General features: G+C 40.4%; 1 protein-coding gene across 50 annotated transcripts in view; it reads left to right on the forward strand.

Moving 5' to 3' along the window:
- The first annotated feature begins 1223 nt into the window (after positions 1-1223).
- The window catches only part of TRDN (triadin), a 1056665-nt gene continuing 1037247 nt past the window's right edge, over positions 1224-20641 (forward strand). For all 50 annotated transcript variants that reach the window (XM_077486957.1, XM_077486959.1, XM_077486986.1 and 47 more), the window contains exon 1: positions 1224-1636. In XM_077486957.1, the coding sequence (XP_077343083.1) occupies positions 1615-1636 (22 nt within the window). In that variant the 5' untranslated portion in view covers positions 1224-1614. The remainder of the gene's footprint in view (positions 1637-20641) is intronic.

Below are 20641 nucleotides of genomic sequence, written 5' to 3' on the forward strand. Positions count from 1 at the left end.
AACAGAGCATCTTTTGAATAGTGCTGTCATTTCAAAATGTGAACATTATTTTAATGATTCCCAATGCTTTTGGGATGAGCATGTATTACTAGACATTACTTAATTTGATACCAGGTAACACACAAGCCTATATATAGGTAAACAGTACCTGTTATAGTGTAATTAGTGCCAGCCAGAGGACTGCAGCCCAAAGTAAAAATTTATATAGTGTCCAAAGGACAGTTATAGGCAGCAAATACTCATTTTATACTAATGGCAGATCTCTTACTTATCAATAGTTCAACAAATAAATGGTAACAAAACTAGAAATAACATACAATGAATCATTTCATTAATGACAAATTAACATTAGATGAGACATATTAATCATTCCACTGAGAAATGCTAGCAACTGTTGAGCTGTGAATGTGTTGCCAATATGTATATGTCTGTGGTACTGCAACCCTAATCTGTTATATATATATATATATATATATATATATGCGTGTACTGTGAAGCTATTAGACATTTGTTTGTGAGATAGAGTGGAGCCTGTTGGTCTCCAGGACCCCCAATTCAAAGGATGTGCACCTCACCATGTTGGTAAATGCATACTATATATATATATATAATATGTGTGTGTGTTCCCACGTAAACTTTACATTTATAGTCGAAAGGTTTGAATATATCTGAAGAAAAGTTTTTCACATTATGGCAGACTAGTCTCCTGGCATTAAAATCTTATCAATATTTTTAAGGGTTGTCCTCTACAGCCCCTAGTTGCCCACATATGATGTAACTGCATTGTTCTGTTCCTGGCATCTTACGGTACAAGTGAACTGCGAATGCACTAAAGGAAGTGTTCATTAGCAAAGTAATTGCTAGAAGACAAGTAAAGAGTGGGTTCTTAACATTTTTTACAATTAATTTCACTTTAAAGAGTAAACATGTTCAATACATTTCTTTTATTCACAATGAATCAGATATACAATATAGTAAATATAAATAAATAGTGACAATGTAACATAGCATACATTATGGTCTGCATCAATTGGGCCTGTAATCTAGTGGACAGTTGAGGATCCTAAGTGATACAGCACTGAAGGACTGAATGACATAAGTGTCTGACAGACCACACAGATGGGATCCACCCTCAACCAAATAAGGCCAAGAAGAATGCACAGAGCAAGTAGGCTAAGAATAAACCTGAACATTAATGGATAATGTTACAAGACACTCTGAGATCTGTCCCCTGTGCCAGTGCAGTTGTTATGAGACAAGCTGCAGGGCCTTGACTGGCTCTATTCAGTTCCTTTACTTTTTTGCTGTCTCAGAATTTTAGTTCTTTCTTGAGTTGTATGCCTAATTTTGTTAGGGATCCTCGAAAGGACTGCGAAACTTAACAAGTAGTGACCTGGAAACCCTTAGTTTGATCCTAGGACTTACTGACCTGCGAGAAGCCTCAGGAGGAGACGCTGAATTTAAAGAAGCTCCAGGCAGCATAAAAAAGGAAGGAACTGAGTTACGAAACACAGACTCCTACCCAAGAAAAGTCCCAACTATTAATTGCGCGTCTCCACCCTGAAGACATATGACCTGTTACTGCCATTGATTTCTCAGTACTTAATCATCGCTATGACAGAAAGCACAGCTGAAGGTAATTAAAACATTTTTTTAAGTTGTAATTAGCTACCCCTGATTTGCAATAATGACACTAATTTTACCTGAAGTGTGTCAATAATTAAATGTTACTTTAGAGAATACTTTTTCTGCTTCTATTTGCATTGATCTATCTAGTAGAAGAAAACTGTTTTGCTGGTACTTTTATCTAAAAATTACAGCAGTTTAGGGAAGACATGCATTGGACCAAAATTGTATTTTAATTAGATTTGTGCGTGTCATAAAGAAGGAAATGTTTTAATCTAAATTGTATTGCAGTTTGCAGTTATCTCCTTTATAGTAGTTGCTTTAAATTTAGGTGTGTTTTATGTGTATTGGAAAATGAAGTCCTTTAATCCCTCTATAAATAACTTGAAATGTGAATCTTACTGCGGCTAATCTCTGACCATCTTCTAATGTGGCACTAGAACAATGTTTATTGGACTCATCTGCTGTCTTTATAAACTCATTACGCCATTTTATTTTAAACAGTTAACAAGGTTTCTTTTCTAGTCACATTTTAGATATATAAAACGTGACAAAAAAAATTGATTGTTGCACACTGATAATTAAATAACAAAATAAATAGACACGCAGTATTGAGCAGGGCATGCTGGGAGATGTTGTTCAACAACCACAGAATCATTACCTCCTGTTAGTATTGCATATTTGTGTTAAGCTGGCTACGTATTATACAATTTTCTTGTTCAATTTCCTTTAGATTTACCTTCAACTATGTAGTGCAAAGGTTGCCTGATTGCATACAATTTGAAAGTTTTCAGGGTTTACCTCATATTATATGGTTTTGGAAAACCTAAAGGAAAATTGTACAAGAAAATTGTATAATGTGTAGCCAGATTTAAGAAGACTATAAGGACACATCCCTTCTCATATTAATAGCCCAAACTAAACAATGCATATTTCAATCTGATAAGGTTGGATCTACAAAAAAATGAAACTATGTGTAAGCATTATGTAATCACTATCAACTGCTCATTTTGAGATAAATCGAAAAAGGAAGCAATGGGACAGGTTGGAAATATATTGATTACTTGCAGCAAAGTTGTAGCATATGTGCTAATATTAAGAAACCAACGTTTTTACAGTGTGATTGAATAAAAATGTATTATGTGTGATGGTAATGAGGAACATACTGTACAAAAAAAAACACAAGCTTCTGTAGTACCAGCCAAGGAAAATACAAAATACAGTCAGAGATCCTGATATTCTTAATGACGTGTGCATGCTCAGAATTTCTGTTGATGTCCATTATTTTTTTAAGCCTTTGCAGAATATATACATAATGTCAAAAACACTACAGAAGTTTTTTTTTTGCAAAAATGTACTTTAAATGTTACTTGTTAAAGAGGAAGTAAACTCTCTCTCAAAAAAAAAAAAAAAAACACCCTGCAGGACAAAGGCATAATGAGCTAGTATGCATAGCATTCTAGCTCATTATGAATTACTTACCTGAGATTGAAGCCCCCGAAACAACCCACGTTCATGTCCTTTGTTGCCACCATATCTCCCTGAGGGACTTCCGGGTATCACTGCTCCAGTGCTGTGACTGGCTGGAGCAGCAATGATGTCACTCCGGCACATATGCGTGGGAGCCGTCAGTGATGGCATGATAGCCTTCACTAACGGCAGCATGCACCGTAGACATCGGTGCCCGTTTTTTGGAAAATTTCTCATTAACCATGTAGGTTAAAGATGAAGTAAACCCTGATGAGTTTACTTCCTCTTTCATTCCTTGCAAAGGTAAAGCATAATGGACTACTATGCATCACATAGTAGTCCATTATGTGTCACTTACCTGTCACAGGAGTCAGCAAAGTCACCGCTGTCCCCTGTAGCCCAGAGCATCCATCTTCTCGGTGGGTCTCGCTGCTCCGCCCCTGTGCCACGATGACGTCACTCCCCCTCATGCACACGGGAGCCGCCACTCATGGCATATCGCCGTTGACAGCGACACGCTCAGTGCACCTGCGCGCCGCTGTCTACGGCACATGCGCCGTAGGCAGCGGTGCCTGTCTTTCGGCAAATATCTCCTAAACCGTGTAGGTTTAGGAGATATTTCTTGGACCTACAGGTAAGCCTTAATCTAGGCTTACCTGTAGGTCAAAGTTGGTTGTAAGGGTTTACAACCACTTTAAGGAGATATTTCTTGCACCTACAGATGACTCTGACTATGGGCACCTTATGCCCCATACACACGAGCGGATTTTCTTTTGGAAAGTTATGGTTTTTTCGACGGAATTCCGCTCAAGCTTGGCTTGCATACACATGGTCACACAAAAGTCCTCTGAACTTTCAACTGTCAAGAACGCGGTGACGTACAACAGTATGACAAGCCAAGAAAATTAAGTTCAATGCTTCTGAGCATGCGTCGATTTGTTCCTGAGCATGCGTAGGCATTTTGCGCTTCGGAATTTGTACAGACGGAACTTTTTCCAACCGAAAAATAGAGAACCTGCTCTCAATCTTTTGCTTGCTGTAATTCTGCCAGCAAAAGTCCGATGGAGCATGCACACGGTTGGAATTTCTGACCAAAAGCTCACATCCAACTTTTGCTGGCAGAATTTCTGATCGTGTGTATGGGGCTTTACAATTTTAGCTAATCCCAGTTAGAAATATATGTCCCTCCCAAGTTAAAAGAATCACAATAACAGCATACAAAATAAAACATTCTAGCTTGCTCTTTAGCCTGGTAGATGGATTTTCACTAGTATCAAATTCAATGACCTGTATTAAACGTCTCCTATTAAAACCAAATTAAGAAAAATGATATTAAACAAAACTTCTTATCTGAGAACTGTTTGTAGTTTTTACATGTAATGATATTATTAGGTATCATTGATAATTTGCAAAGAAACGTCCAAGAGTCCAAGGTTTTTAATGATAAATCAAATGTATCATTAAAAAACTTGGACTCTTGGATTTTTGATGCTCTCATTGTATTGTATACCATTGTGTCTATGTCAGCTCTCATCTGAACTTTTAATCTTCAAATGGTTAGTTTTGTAGCTGATCAAATGTGTAGCACCATGGCAACTGCCGATTTAAGTGGTGGCTTCTTTGCCTGCAAATGTGTATGAGGGCTTAGTTCTGCTTCAAAGCTGAAGTTTAGACATTGCAATTTTTATATACTTACTTGGGTAAGTTTGGAACAATGTAGTACACATGTTTCATACCTGGCTTATCCCCATGGAAGCTTAAAAATCACTGTAGTAAGCACCTCTACTACAGTGATTGCCGGTAGCTTCTGGTCCCATGCTGAGTTGCTGTCCTGCAGCTTGGTGAGCACAGGACATTGCTCACCTTGAGAGCCATTCAGAGAAATTTCCTTTTTTCAATACAAAGCATTCTCTGATTAGATGAGGTGGAGATCGCAGGGGGTTATTTACGAAAGGCAAATCCACTTTGCACTACAAGTGCACTGCAAGTCGCTGTAAATCCGAGGGGGAAATGCAAGGAAAATAAAAAACAGCATTTTAGCTTGCACGTGATTGGATGATAAAATCAGCATTTGTAGTGCAAAGTGGACTTGCCTTTCGTAAATAACCCCCTGCGATCTCCACCTCATCTAATCAGAGAATGCTTTGTATTGAAAAAAGGAAATTTATCTGAATGGCTCTCAAGGTGAGCAATGACCTGTGCTCACCAAGCTGCAGGACAGCTCCCAAGTGTCACCACATCATATCTCCACCTCATCCAATCAGAGAATGGTTTGCATTCATTGAGAAGGTGCAAACTGTTCTCAGAATGGCTCTCGTGGCATCCTGTGTTGACTATGCAGCAGGGCAGCTTCTCGGCACAAGACCTAGAAGCTAGAAGCAATAAGTTTAGAAGCAGTGCCTACTATATTGATTTCCGGCTTGCACAGGGATCCCACAAGTATGGAACATTCATACTTGCATTGGTTCAAGCTGCACTGTAACTATGTAAAAATATTCATACATAAACTTTAAGATGAAAAATTTCAGTCAGGTTGGCTTTTATTTTAGAAGAGTGTCTGTATGGCTTAGAAGCTCATTTTCTGCCTGTCAGCAATGTTTGTTCTAAATGTATACTAAGCTGTGCTTATGTAGCTCGGTGTACATTCTTATCATGCCTTGAGTGCTGGGATGAATTAACTCCACTGTGCATGCATTGGTGTTTTGGCTGGCCAAACAAAATGGCTGAAGATGACAGACATGGCAGAAGAAGGCCAGGTAAAGATGTCAGCAGTAGCAGCAGAGTGATAATGGAGGATGCAGTAGTCACATTACTGTAGGGTATACTTTGGCAGATAAATATACCATAATGGGCAAATATGTGGTGCGTGCTTGCATTATTGTGGAAAAAAAGCCCAGAGGACCATAAATTTAAGTTGTGCTTTAAATTGTATGTATAGCCCAAATGTTATTTTGTTTGTTTTTAATAGAGTAGAAGGGAAGGACTAGAACATATTTTAAGTTTTCATTGCTGTCTGTTTCCCTATTAGATAGATACATTTTTTTAAATGTGTCCTTGATGACCATAGTCACTTAGAAAGAAAGCAGTAGAAAACCAAAATTTGAAAGCAAATTATTATTACACACAATGTATATAGTGCCAACAGTTTAAGCAGCACTTTACAATGTATGGGGTGGGGGGGGGGGGGGGGCAACACAATTACAGTACAGTTCAATACAAAAGTTACAGGAGGGCCTTGCTCGTAGAGCTTACATTCTAAAGGGAGATGGTGGTGGTACAAAAGGTAATAGCTGCAGAGAAAGATTTGATGGGGGTGGCCCTGGAAACTTTCCCTCTCACTTCCTGGTACATCTGAAGGACAGGAAGTGAAGGCAAATCTCCCTAACAGGATTTATACAGAAAAAAAAAGATAAAATAAAGTATTTAAAAGAGGGAGATTTACTTCACTAAGTTATCATATTTTACTTCTTTTTACTCATTCTTCGTAACAGTCCTTCTGCAGTGCATACTAACGAAGATCACTACTGAAGGCTTTGAGCTTAGTTTATTAATGTGTTCAAATAAGAAATGTTTCCCTTGCTTCATAGCTATAGCCACCTGTGAGAATTATGGATTTTAGACTCCTATTTTTCAGAGCAATGTTAATGTAATTGCATATTATTGGGCAACACAGAAAGTTCTTATTTTGTACACTTTGACAACAAAGTCCATTGATTGTTCAAAGCTAAAATGGTTTGTTCAATAGAGTATAAAATCAGGTCCCAGTAAGATTTCAAAGCTATCCTTTCCAAACCCTGCTGTGATAGATGAATGTGTCTAAATCAAGTTAATTGTTGTTAGACTGAATTTTTAAGATTTCATATCTTTATATGCCATGCAGAAATGAAATACATAATAGGTAGAGGATAAGGGCCAACACAATTCCTGGATAACTGGCAGGGAAATAGTTATCATCATAATGTGCAAAATACTGCAAACTATTTGTACAAAGCTGACCTCTAGGCCAGTGGTCATCAACCCTGTCCTCAGGGCCCACTAACAGGCCAGGTTTTAAGTATTACCTTGGGGAGATGCAGACTAGAATACTGCAATCACTGAGCAGCAAATGATATCACCTGTGATGTATTTCAGTTATCTTGCAAACCTGGCCTGCTTTGAGCCCTGAGGACAGGGTTGATGACCACTGCTCTAGGCAACAATCTAAATGCAGTGTTGGGATTCATATGCTGTATGTGTAAAGACCACCTTTTAGCACTTGCCCCTGGATGGGCATGTCTAATCTTTAATTGTATGTGTATATTTTGTAACCTAATTTTTATGAATACAGTACGTAGACATTTTTTATATGCTCTTATCTATTTTATATATGAATAAAATTGCATTATATTGATCCAAGCGTCAGATCACGTGCCTTCCACCTCTCTTTTTCCACTTGGCTTTCTTTGGACCATCCCTGGTCTGTTTAGGCAGTGGGACATGTATGATGATCATCAATTTTTTTCTTCTTTTGAAAGTACTACCACTCTAAACCAACAACGCGTTCATGAGCGCAGGAGAAATTCTTTCTTTCTATCCTTACCTTTCAATAATGCCCTGTCCACATGACCGGTTTTCCTGTCGGAATAAACTCAGAAGGTTTTTCCGACTGAGTTCCGCTGAAACTGTCTTGCGTACACACAATCATACCAAAATCCGATCGTTAAAAACGCAGTGACATACAGTACGTACGAAGGGACTAGAAAAAGGAAGTTCAATAGCCAGTAGCCAATAGCATCTATCTCGTACTTGCTTCAGAGCATGTGTCGTTTTTGGTCCGTCGGAACAGCATACAGACGAGCGGTTTTCTCAATAGGAATTGGTTGCATCAAAAATTTTTTAAACCTGTTCTATTTCTAGGTCCATTAGAATTTTCATTAAAAAAAGTCAGATGAGGCATACACAAGATTGGAATATATGATGAAAAGGTTCCGTCAGACTTTTTCTGTCAGACATTCCGCTCGTGTGTACACGGCATTATTGTGCTCCCAGCTTGCTATTGGGCAATGAGAGAATATGAGACTATTAATCCTGCTATGCTCTCCTCCTGTTAGCAAGCCTCCACTGGTAGGCTGACAACACTTTGCAATGCAGTACAGCTTAATTGGCTCAAACTGCTGCCAATCTCTCTCACAGTCGGAGACTTACAGTGAAAATGGATCACAAGAAGCTAAAATAAAGGCAGATTTATGTTCTCTAGCTGTATTTAAATATGATCACTTTATGAATACATAACTGAATAAATCTACTGCCTGGGGTTCAAATTGTTTCACAGCAAAAGCCATTCTAATTTATATTCTTCCTGATCTGACATATTACTGATATATTTATATATCATTCTAGTTTATCTGCCTGCTGAGAGTCCAGTAGAAAAAAGTCACTTGGGCGTCAAATGTTGATAGCTCCTATGTACAGTAAAATCCCTAGAATACACAACAGCTTCCAGATATCTAAATCTAGAATGCTGTCATGCAGAGTGTGTTTAGTATACAGTGTGGAATGGGTGGTATATTGGGCCTTTCAAAAACACACTTTTATCAATTTTTTCTTGGTAACAATGGTCACCAGGACAAATATAGTGGTGAATTTCCACAGCTTAGACATAGACCCTAACAAATGCCAAATAGAGCGTCTTACATTTAACCCTGCTCTATGTAATCCAAAATGTAAAAAAATAAATAAACATTTTGCTTTTATATACACTTTAACAACTAAGTTCACCTAAGCACTCAAATATACAACTAGGTCTTAAACTAAAGACCATCCCACCCCCCCCCCTCATCTCCCCCCCCCCCCCGTAGCCTTCTGGGACCTGTGTGTGTGCCAGAAGATGACTGGGCCATTCAAAAAGCACCGTGTGACTCACGTATGCGCATTAGGAAACTGTCTGTGAAGCTTGAAGGCTCCACTGCTGGTTTCTCTTGCTTGCAATTGTGGCGTCTGCACCCGAGCAGATGGAGCTTTGGTGGGCTTAGATTGTGGGCTCCCTGGACAGGTAAGAGTCCTTATTAAAAGTCAGCAGCTACGATATTTGTAGCTGCTGACTTAAAAAAAAAATGTTTTTGAGGCTGGTACTCCGCTCCTCAGTCATTGAATCTGAGCAAAGCACATATATCTGTAGTGGTGCTTCGTTCCTCTTTTATCACCTCTGAGAAGTTTTGCCGACACATGAGATACATATGTGTCAGTAGGGAAGGTGGGGGAGACCTCAGAACGGAGCTTGTCTATTCAGAACATAATTCTTCTACTGTGTGAAGGGGTGTGTTCCCACACCAGGAACCTCTGTGACCTTTATAATGCAGGTCTCACACTAATATTGTAAACCAGAAGCAACTGCTTTGAAGTGCCTAGTAAAGTATTCAGCAACTGCAGCTAAGAGATGCTCATTTTTAGGGAATCATTTTCTTCAATGTCATTCCTGATCTGTTCAGGAAGTTGTTAGGTCCCAGATGAAGTTCATTTATAGTCCACCAGAATACATATAGGCAGGGGCGTACTTAGAGCATTTCGTACTTAGACCTGCTCCACACGGAGCAGGTCCTATATCTAGCACGCCCCCTTCACTGATCATGCCTGTACGCGCTCAGCCCCCCTCACACCTGTACACACTCAGTCCCTTCGTCACACCTCTACACACTCAGTCCCCCTCACACCTCTATGCACTCAATCCCCCTCACACCTCTATGCACTCAGTCCCCCTCACACCTCTATGCACAGTCCCCTCACTCCTCTATGCACTCAGTCCCCCTCACGCCTCTACGCACTCAGCCCCTCTCACACCTGTACGCACTCAGCCCCTCTCACACCTGTACGCACTCAGCCCCTCCTACACCTCTACGCACTCAGCCCCCTCACACCTCTATACACTCAGTCCCCCTCATACTTCTACACACTCAGTCCTCCTCATACCTCTATGCACTCAGTCCCCCTCACACCTCTATGCACTCAGTCCCCCTCACGCCTCTATGCACTCAGCCCCCCTAACGCCTCTACGCACTCAGCCCCCTCACACCTCTATGCACTCAGTCCCCCTCATACCGCTACACACTCAGCCCCCTCACACCTCTACGCACTCAGCCCCCTCACACCTCTATGCACTCAGTCCCTCTCACACCTCTATACACTCAGTCCCCCTCACACCGCTACACACTCAGCCCCCTCACACCTCTACGCACTCAGCCCCCTCACACCTCTATGCACTCAGTCCCTCTCACACCTTTATACACTCAGTCCCCCTCACACCGCTACACACTCGGCCCCCTCACACATCTTTGCACTCAGCCCCTTTCACACCTCTACGCACCCAGCCCCCTCACACGTCTATGCACTCAGCCCCCACACACACCTGTACACACTCAGCCCCCCCCACACACACACATGAACACACTCAGCTGCCCCCCCACACGCACACACACAAACCTGTACACATTCAGCTGACTCCCCCCCCACACACACACAAACCTGTACCCACTCAGCTGCCTCCAAACGCACCTGTACACACTCAGCTGCCCCCGCACACACCTGTACACACTCAGCTGCCCCCCAACACACACCTGTACACACTCAGCTGCCCCCCGCACACACACCTGTACACACTCAGCCCCCCCCCCCCCACACACACACCTTTACACACTCAGCTGCCTCCCAGTGTTGCCTGCATGATGTCATCATGGAGGAGTGGAAGAGGACTCCAGTGGCAACCTGTGAAGGTCTGATGAACTCCATGCCCAAGAGGGTTAAGACAGTGAAGCAAAATAATGTTGGCCACACAAGATATTTATACTTTGGGCCCAATTTTGAAATTTTCACTTAGGGGTGTACTCACTTTTGTTGCCAGCGGTTTAGACATTAATGGCTGTGTGTTGAGTTATTTTCGAGAGGGCAGAAAATTGACACTGTTATACAAGCTGTACACTCCCTACTTTACATTGTACATTGTAAATGTGAGAGGTGTACTCACTTTTGTGAGATACTGTGTATATACATATGTATGTGTGTGTGTGTGTGTGTGAATATATATATATACAAAATGGCAAAGGGGTTAGTTATAATGATTGTTAGTTGCCAGGGGGCTTAATAATAATAATGATTTTTGCCTTTAAGAGGGGCCACATATTATTTCAGATTTAACTTCTGCCCCTCAAAAGTCACACTACCAAAAGATACATTAAAGAAGTGATGTTGATTTATATTCTTATTTGTATCACCCAAGTTCTATGATGATGGCAGTCTACAGAGTGATTTATGATGCATACTGTAGTATCTAAGATTCTATATACATACTTCAGCGGTGTAAGTTGGCTCTTGGTATAAAACTGGCATATAGTGCAAAATATGATGTCAACCACACACATTCTGAACTTTCAGTGTAGCATTTGCTGGAGTCAACACATGTCCCACAATATGTTCGCAGTGAACAGTTTATAGTTATTCCTGAGCAGTGATGACAGTCTGTGAATTCAGTAGTGCAAGCTGGCTCTTGGTGTAAAACTTGCATATAGAGCAGCAAGTGGTATCAAATACACACATAAAAGGCTTTGGATGTAGCACTTACAGAAGTCAATAAAGTCACACATCTCACAATTTATCCACAGCTGACTGTTTATAATTACTCCTTAGAAAAATGTCAGCCCTTGAGAGGAAATCCAGTCTGCTAGACACACACGTACAAGTAGTTTACAAATGCAAGGCAATATCCAGCAATCATAACTGTAGTGTTCCAGTCATTGCTAAAATATTCCAGAAAATATCACTGTAATCTGCATCCAATAATAGGGGACTGCTAGTAATTGCTAATATCTGCCATGTAGGAAGATCATATAATAAAGTGTGTATAATAATGTGAAGAATTATACTTGCAATTACTTTATTCTCAAGATACAGGGATATACAGTATATCGTCATTGAAAGGGAAATGTAATCAAGTGTTTAATCAAGAGATAACAATATACTAAAACATTGTTCAGTTTGGGGATAGTATTGTTGATCACAGGGGTTCTTAGTAAGTGATACAGAAGCCCTCAAATGTCCTTATAGCTAGGTATAGTGTCCACAGTCTACATTTATGATTACATACCATATATATATATATATATATATATATATATATATATATATATATATATATATATATATATATATATATATATATATATTAAAGACTTTTTGCTTTTTATGTTTTATTCTTTTTTAATATTGACTTTGTTTATTCAAGACACCTTAAAGTGTTTTTTTAATTATCCCCTTTAAAAAAGAAATAGACTACTTTTACCGAAAACTGAAAAAAAAAGATTGGGCTTAGATATACTTAGTTAAACTCAGGAAACACATTCAAAATGGATATCTGAATAAAAAAATACATTATTAATTAGTACGCAAACTAAATGAACTTCTCTCAAATATGTATAACACTTAATACGTTGGTATGTACTATGCATAACCATGCTTACCAGTTGTGTTCTACAACCTGACCTTGATATGCCAGATTATATTTTGAATTACGTGTGCATGCTGTGCAATAAAATGATACCAGGATTAACCAAGGAGTTCACATACCATATAAAGGAAAGGTACGAGGTAGCAGATTAAGTACATATAGAGAAGTCACTGAACTGTGATGTAAATCCTTTGATCCTTCGTAATGTAATGCAAAGGGTGAGTTGTTCCTTGTAATGAACTAAAATGAACATTTATATACACGATCTGACAGACAGTGATAGTCACAGAGTGGGATTTACAAACTAGGCTGTGGCAGACACAGACTAACAGCCAATGCTGACTTTGACAAAGATACTGACACAGAATGATGTACAGTGCACAGATCGTGATGGATGGACACACAATAACATGCATTGATTTACTGTATAGACATACTTGGGTCATTGCATAGTTACAATTAGGCTATAAAGAATGGTACACCTATCTCAGAAAGCTCCATTTGTTTTGTGGAAAGGATTTTTCTATTTTTTTTTCCCCAGAGTGGGCTTGGCTTATGAAAATGGTAACAAGGCTCATCATAATGCTGTTATGCAGAGCGTGTATGCAAACCTAGTCTACAGGGAATATAACAGAATAATAGAAGATAGTATTTAATTTATATATATATAAAAAAAAAAAACATGATTATGTTGTGATCAGAGTCATCATAATGATGTAACCCTAAAAGTCCCCAACAAATGGTTAAAATTGCAAGAATTATAGCACCTCCATAGCAATTTGTATAACAACTGAAAACAAATGAAATGTCACTAATAAAAATAAGTTTCTACTTAACCTCCTTGGTGGTATGATTACGTCAGATTTTTGATGCTCAAAGCCGTACATTGTTTTGCATGGAAATTTGGCGTTTTATACTTTAGGCCAGTAATTCTTAGGAATAACACACTTAAATCTGTCCAAACAGGAGTCTAGTAGACAGCCCACGTATGATAAAGTTTGAAACACAAAATCGTAAATTAGAATATAATAAATAACTATAAATAATTATAACAAACAATAATATAATAATAATAATAAAATGTATTTAATATTATAAATAAATCAAAAACACTGAAATTTGCTCAGTTACAGAATTGTCACTGTCATTACATTTCAGTGATGACGATCCCCACAAATCACTATTGCTCAATTCTGCAAGTGATTCTAATTTAATATTGCTGTTTTCTAGCTGGTCTAAACCCGCTTTTGACATGAAGGGACACTTCTTAGTTGCCATGGACAATCTCAAGTTTCCACGCAGAAAGAACAGTATCTAAAATATAAATCTGCATGCAGGTCACTGGACAAAGAATTAGGGACAAAGGGCATGTGAAATAATTTGATACAGCAATGCAATCTGTAAAATTACATTGTACTGTATGTATTCTGTGTTTTTGCCTTTTTGAAGTTGGTGCCGTGCTCCTGTACGTCGTGACCCTGGCAGGGAACAGAGCCCGGCACTGTAATGAATTAAGCAGAGGACAGAGCTCGTACAAACAGCAGGGAGACATCGCAGGATCCTGGGGACAGGGATCTACATGGATCCTGCGATGCGATCCCAAGTGTGGCTTGGGGTTACCGATTTTGGTAATGAAAATTCTCCCCAAGCCACACTCGGGAATACCGCCAGGGAGGTTAAAGAGGCCCTGTTTCTAGACCATTTATTTCAAATTCACTCTTCCCATAAGATTATGGTGTCCTTTTATGAAGCAGTGAAATCTATTCACTGCTTCATTCTCCGGCATTCACAGAGGAAATCTTTCTCCTCTGTACGCCAGTTTATAAAGTGGAGTAGATTGCTTCACCCTTGGAGGAGTGAAGCGATCTACAAACGCTTCTAACACTGGAGAACGGCCCCTATTACTGGAATCTTGTGAGACTTTACGAGATTACAGTACTAGAAATTCACTGATACACAGAGATGTAAATTTATTAAGCAGTGATAAATTATCACAGCTCAATACACTGACACACGGTGCGATTAATATTAGTAAAATAAAGCGTCCCCCTACATAATATATACATGTATACACACACAGACATTATATATACATGTATATACACACACATTATATATATATACATATACACATTATATATATGTATATATATGTATGCACATAAATATGACAGGGGGACATGGTTACAGTGTTGGGGGGTCTGAACGAGGCATAAGAAAGTTAATTATCTTCCTCTTTCCTCCTCAGATCCCCCCACATTCTCTCTTCACTCCCCGGTTCTCCACCTCTGAGCTGGTGAATCGGGGAGTGTGAATTCTGACACAGATCGCCAGTGAAGCGCTGAGATCTCAGCTTCATAAACTGGCCGTTACTGTGTCATTCAATAAGGATTCTCAGTGTGTGGAGATATTCGGCGGGAGAACAAGTTCAAACACTTCTCCCCCGATCATCTCTGGTTTATAAACTGTTTATGGGCTGTGATCAGCAGTGAACCTCTGGATCTCCACTGATCACTGCTTCATAAACGGGCACCTATATGTGCATTTAACATATTGCATTTACTTGTAAAGGTCACTCTTGTGTAGACATCCAAAGCTCCTAGGACTCCTGCTGGGTGCCTGCATCTTGGATGTGATGGCAGCAGCCCCAGCACTCTCTAGAGCTGTCAGCACTATACAGCTGTCAGAGTATGTAGGCAGGTGAATGGAGGGGTGAAAGAGCTAGGGCAGCACAGACGGTAATTAATCACCCCAAGAAAGGCTATGATGTAGCAGGAGGGAGCGGTGAACTGTAGCTGTGCTAGGGAATTAACTTTTCCTTGAGTGGTTGTAAATTCAAATGCTTTAACCCTGATAAAATCCAAGCAAAAACCCCTGATAAGAAAAAAAAACTGTATCAATTTAGCTTGGATGTTAAATATTGTCTCAATAGATCTGTGTCAGACAGATTGATTCTCTGCCTAACTGATATACAGTATGCAGCACACTGTGAAGTTCGCACATACCCTTACATATGAAATGTCTTTTAACGTGTTATTAATGTCTATAGAATAGCTACACTGTTCTTTTTAAACAGAAGCTGGTTATCGGCTGACAGTGTGAGGAAGAAAGAAGGAAGCCATTAACCCAGCTTTTGTTACAGGGATATCGGTCCCCTCAGTGCCCACCAGTGCTGCTAATTAGTGCCCACTAGTGCTGTTAATCAGTGCCCACCAGTGCCACATATCAGTCCCCATCAGTGCCTCATCATCAGTGTCACTTATCAGTGCCGCCTATCAGTGCCCATCTGTGCCACCTATCAGTGCCCATCAATGCCACCTCATCAGTGCAGTCTATCAGTGCTCATCAGTTCAGCCTCATCAGCATACATCAGTGAAGGAGAAAAAGGACCTGTTTGTAAAATTGTATAACAAACTATTTAGTTTTTTCTTTAAAAATGTTTGGTCTTTTTTAGTTTATTAAAAAACAAAAACCCAGTGGGGATTAAATAGCACCAAAAGAAAGCTCTATTTGTGTGAAAAAAATATATACAAATTTCATGTGTACAGCGGTGCATGACCGTGCAATTCTCATTGAAAATGTGACAGCTCTAAAAGATGAAAACTGGCCTGAGCAGGAAGGGGGTAACTGTGCCCAGTAGGCATATGGTTAAAGGCTGTTAGCTCAGTTGGCTCAGAATGAATGACTGAATGTGTCAAATATGAAAATGAACGCAAAGTTGCAATGGCAGTTCAAACACATGCCAGCATTACCTAATAAATCTGTGACATATAGCAACATTGTTCCATTGTTTGAACTATAGTATATGGATTGATGTACTAAACGAAAATAGATGTTCACCTTGCAAGGAAATTTTCACCTTGCAAGATAGTTTGCCCCAGAGCCCAGTGAATTTCACTTTGGCAAAGAATGCTCAATTGTGTGCAAGGAAAAGAAATAATAAAAAAAATCATTCTTGCCTGCCCATGATTAGAAGATGGAAATCAGCAGAGCTTTATTGCATGCACTAATCCCAGTGGAAAATTCCCTTGCAAAGTGGACATCCTTTTTGCCTTTAGTAAATCATCTCCAGAGTGTAAAATATTTGTTTACCCATAATTAACCTTCACACACATCAAGAACTTTCTGATTTTTGACTAAATTCTGAGTAGTCCCAGTGTTTTAGCAATGCTTTATCTCCAGTATAACCAACCCACCAGAAATATAATGTTTGCTGACATACTTCTAAAAGCATTATATACATTTGAAACAACTCTCCATATATTTTTTTATGGTTTACAAAACTGAAGTATAGCTAACACGTCCTGATAGTATAAAGACGATGTAGCCCTAGAAGACATATGGCTGATGCAGGCCTTTTTATTTTGGTCGGCAGTTGGATGGATCCTTATTTTATTTCTGGCAGCGTGAACTGCTGCAAAAAAAGCTGAAACAGGTGGCATATCCTGACAGCTTCATGAAAGGACTGTCTGGCATGTTTAGAAGTCTTGTGCCAAATGTGTTCAAACCTTGCTTAGTTTGTTTTTATTTCAATATTTTAAATGCAAGGATATTGTGGTTCCAGCACAAATCCAGTTTAAATTATTTCCTTATCCCTTTTTATTTCGTTTAGCTATGCCAAGTTAACTTAAATTAATTCAAACATTTTATTGAATGGAAACATTTATTTTGAAGATAAGTGTAGAGTAAATGCTTTCCGTGAAAATATTCTTGTAGTATTTTGTTTAAGAATTTGATTGCCTGGTACATGTACCATGTGCAAAAACATAACTGTTTTATTCCTTTTCAGCTTACAATAGCTAAGCAGATCTGAACTAGGAAATAATCTCTGCCCCCACTGGGATTCTCTAGCTGTGCACTTGCAGAAGTGCTGTCAATCAGTATAATGCTATAGTATAGTTTGTGAGTGTATCAGATACTAGAGAAATGTTTGTATTTTAGCTACAAAGTCATTAAAAGATCTAGCAGTTAAATGATTTAAAGTGGAATTGTGGGGAAATAAAACAGTATTGGAGCATTAGCTAGATATCAATAATGTATGTGTAAGGGCTCATTCATGTATCCTACAGCTTCTGAACTTAAGTTTAGGTTTGCAAGTGGTTTATCGACATTTTGGCTGAAGATATCAGTCATATAAATTCGGTACCATTTTTTCTCAGCAAGCAGCCAGATTTTTTTATGAATCCGGTCTGAGCCTCTCATGAGCCACTGGAACAGATTCTGAATCTACCGCTCACCTGTTTTTCTCGGGCTTACCATTTCAGCTGGTTCGCCCGAGAAATGTTCAGTCCCATAGGTGATCAAAGAGTTAACGCTCTTTGATCGACCCTATGCCTTGGAGGACCGGAGCGACATCATGACGCCACTTTCAGTCCAGGCTGGAAGAAAATATACCTTTTTTTTAAAGGAAAAGATCCGTTTTTTTGATCTTTTGGTTTTAAAGGTTAAGAAGAGATTTGGGGTCTTTTTGACGCCAGATCTCTTTGTGAAAAGAACCTATCATCCTTATTTCTATTACAGGCCCTTTGGGTCTGTTATGGATATTAAGGTGAACCCCACACCCAAATTAAAAAAAAAATGGTGTGGGTGTCCCCCAGGCACTATATACTCTGAACAGCAGTATATATACTATACGGCCTGCCCTATATACTCTGTAGAATATTGGGCCTTAGGTGTTGGTGGCACCAGAACACTGTAAGCCCTTATAGTTACTCTTGGTGGGTGCAGGAACAGATCCTGCTGTGAAATATTATATCAATAATTGTAATTACATGCCCCTATTAAACAGGGGCAGAAAATTTGGGCCTTTGGTGGTGGTGGTAGTGCCACAACACTGTAAGCCCTCACAGTTACTCTTGTTGGGTGCAGGAACGGGCCCTGCTGTGAAATAGTATATCAAAAATTGTAATTACATGCCCCTGTTAAAGAGGGGCAGAAAAATTGGGCCTTGGGTGGTGGTGGTGCCACAACACTGTAACCTCTCACATATACTCTTGTTGGGGACAGGAATGGGCCCTGCATTGAAATATTATATCAAAACTTGTAATTACATGCCCCTGTTAAACAGGGGCAGAAAAATTGGGCCTTGAGTGGTGGTGATGGTGCCCTAAACCAAATATATTGTTGGAAATTAGCATCATCAAGATTGAGGAGGAATAGAATAGTTAGCATAGACAAGGTCTTCAAGGGATCCCACATCCATAGCAAATTCAATCAGTTACATCATCATCAGGTGCTTGATAGCTGCTGATCCAAGACTGAATATTTTTTATGAATGTGAGCCTATCAACGAGGTCTGTGGACAGGTGCACTCTTTAATCTGTTACAAAACCTCCAGCAGCACTGAATGTGCGTTCAGGACTCCAAGTCTACTTTGGCGCTGGGGACTGAAAAATTGTTTAAAGGCATCAGTCAGCCAGCCACCTTCTACACCGCTCTTCCTCTGACTCAATGAAGCCTCAGCAACATGTTGTCCAGCACCAGAAATTGTAACCCAGTGTCTGGAAATGCATTACACAAACATTTCTTCAAAGCCTCCAGAAGATGGTTCATTCTCTGCTCCCTCTGCAAAGGCAGAATGGGTTTTGCAACATTACCCTTGTGACGTGGTGCAAGAAGGATTGTCAGCCAGTAATGATCCCTCTCTTTGATACCACGAATCCTAGGGTCCTTTTGCGGGCTTTGCAGAACCAGGGAGGCCATGCAGCATACGTTTGCAGAGGCATGCGATTCTGAGTCCTCTGGGTCACTAAGGATCACATTATCTGTAACTACCTCCTCCCAGCCTCGTACAACTCCTTGGGTTTCTGGATACTGAAAACCATCCCTTGAAGACTGCTGCTGAGTGTTATCCTATACATCCATGCTGACACAATCCTCCTCTTCCTCTTCTTCCTGTGTTTTTGGTGGGCCTGCAGGAATGCTATCTGGATAAAGGAAGCCTTGAGAGGTAAGGCTGTTCTGCCTCATGTGCCCTCTCCATGATTCTACGAAGCGTGTGTTCCAACAGGAAGACTAGTGGGACAGTGTCACTGATGCATGCATTGTCACTGCTCACCATCCTTGTGGCCTCCTCAAATGGTGACAGGACAGTGAATGCATCCTAATCAGTATCCACTGGCATGGTGAAAAGCTCCCCTGACCCTGTCGTAGTGCCATACTCACATAGGTACTCATTGAGGGCCCTCTGCTGTGTGTGCAGCTGCTGCAGCATTGCCAACATTGAGTTCCACCTGGTGGGCATGTCACAAAGGAGGTAGTTGGTGGGCAGGTTGCATTCCCTTTCGAAGTCAGCCAGCTGAGCACTGGCATTGTATGACCGGCAGAAATGACCACAGATTTTTCTGGCCTTCCTCAGGAGATCCTGTAAGATTGGGTACCTGGTAAAGAGCCGCTGCACTACCAAATTCAGCATGTGTGCCAAACATGGAACATGGATCAAGTGTCCCTGTCGGAAGGCGGAGAGAAGGTTGGTGCCGAAGTCGCATACAACCATTTCTGGCTGAAGCAGGCGTGGCGTCAACCACCTCCGAGCCTGCCCCTGCAGAACTGACAGAATCTCTGCCCCAGTGTGGCTCCTGTCCCCTAGGAAGACCTACTCAAGCACTGCATGGCATCTTTTATCCTGACTGCTTGCATAGCCCCTTGAACACTTGGGGAGCACTGCTGGTTTAGAGGACAAATCTGCAGAGAGGTCATAGAGGAAGAAGAAGAGGAGGGGGTGGAGGAGAGAGCTGTGGCAAAATCACCACTAGCATTTTGGAGGCATGGTGGTGGAACAAGCTCCAACAACAATGAACCCTGTACTGCATTCTTCCCAGCTGATAGCAGAGTTGCCCAGTGTGCCATGAAGGAAAAGGTAACATCCCTGCACATGCCTGCTGGACCATGAGTCAGCGGTAATATGCACCGTACTGCTGACCGTCCTGTCCAACGAGGTCAAAACATTTCCTTCCACATGCCGGAATGGCCTTCAGTGAAAATAAATGTTGTTTTGGAATCTGCCACTGAGGTAGTGCACATTCCACAAATTCACAATCGGGGGCAGAGTCTACCAGCTGAAAAGGCAGCAGT

The sequence above is a fragment of the Lithobates pipiens genome, unplaced genomic scaffold (genome assembly GCF_037356315.1).
Source record: "Lithobates pipiens isolate NorthernLeopardFrog02 unplaced genomic scaffold, aLitPip1_a1.2 Scaffold_18, whole genome shotgun sequence".
Lineage (NCBI taxonomy): Eukaryota > Metazoa > Chordata > Amphibia > Anura > Ranidae > Lithobates > Lithobates pipiens.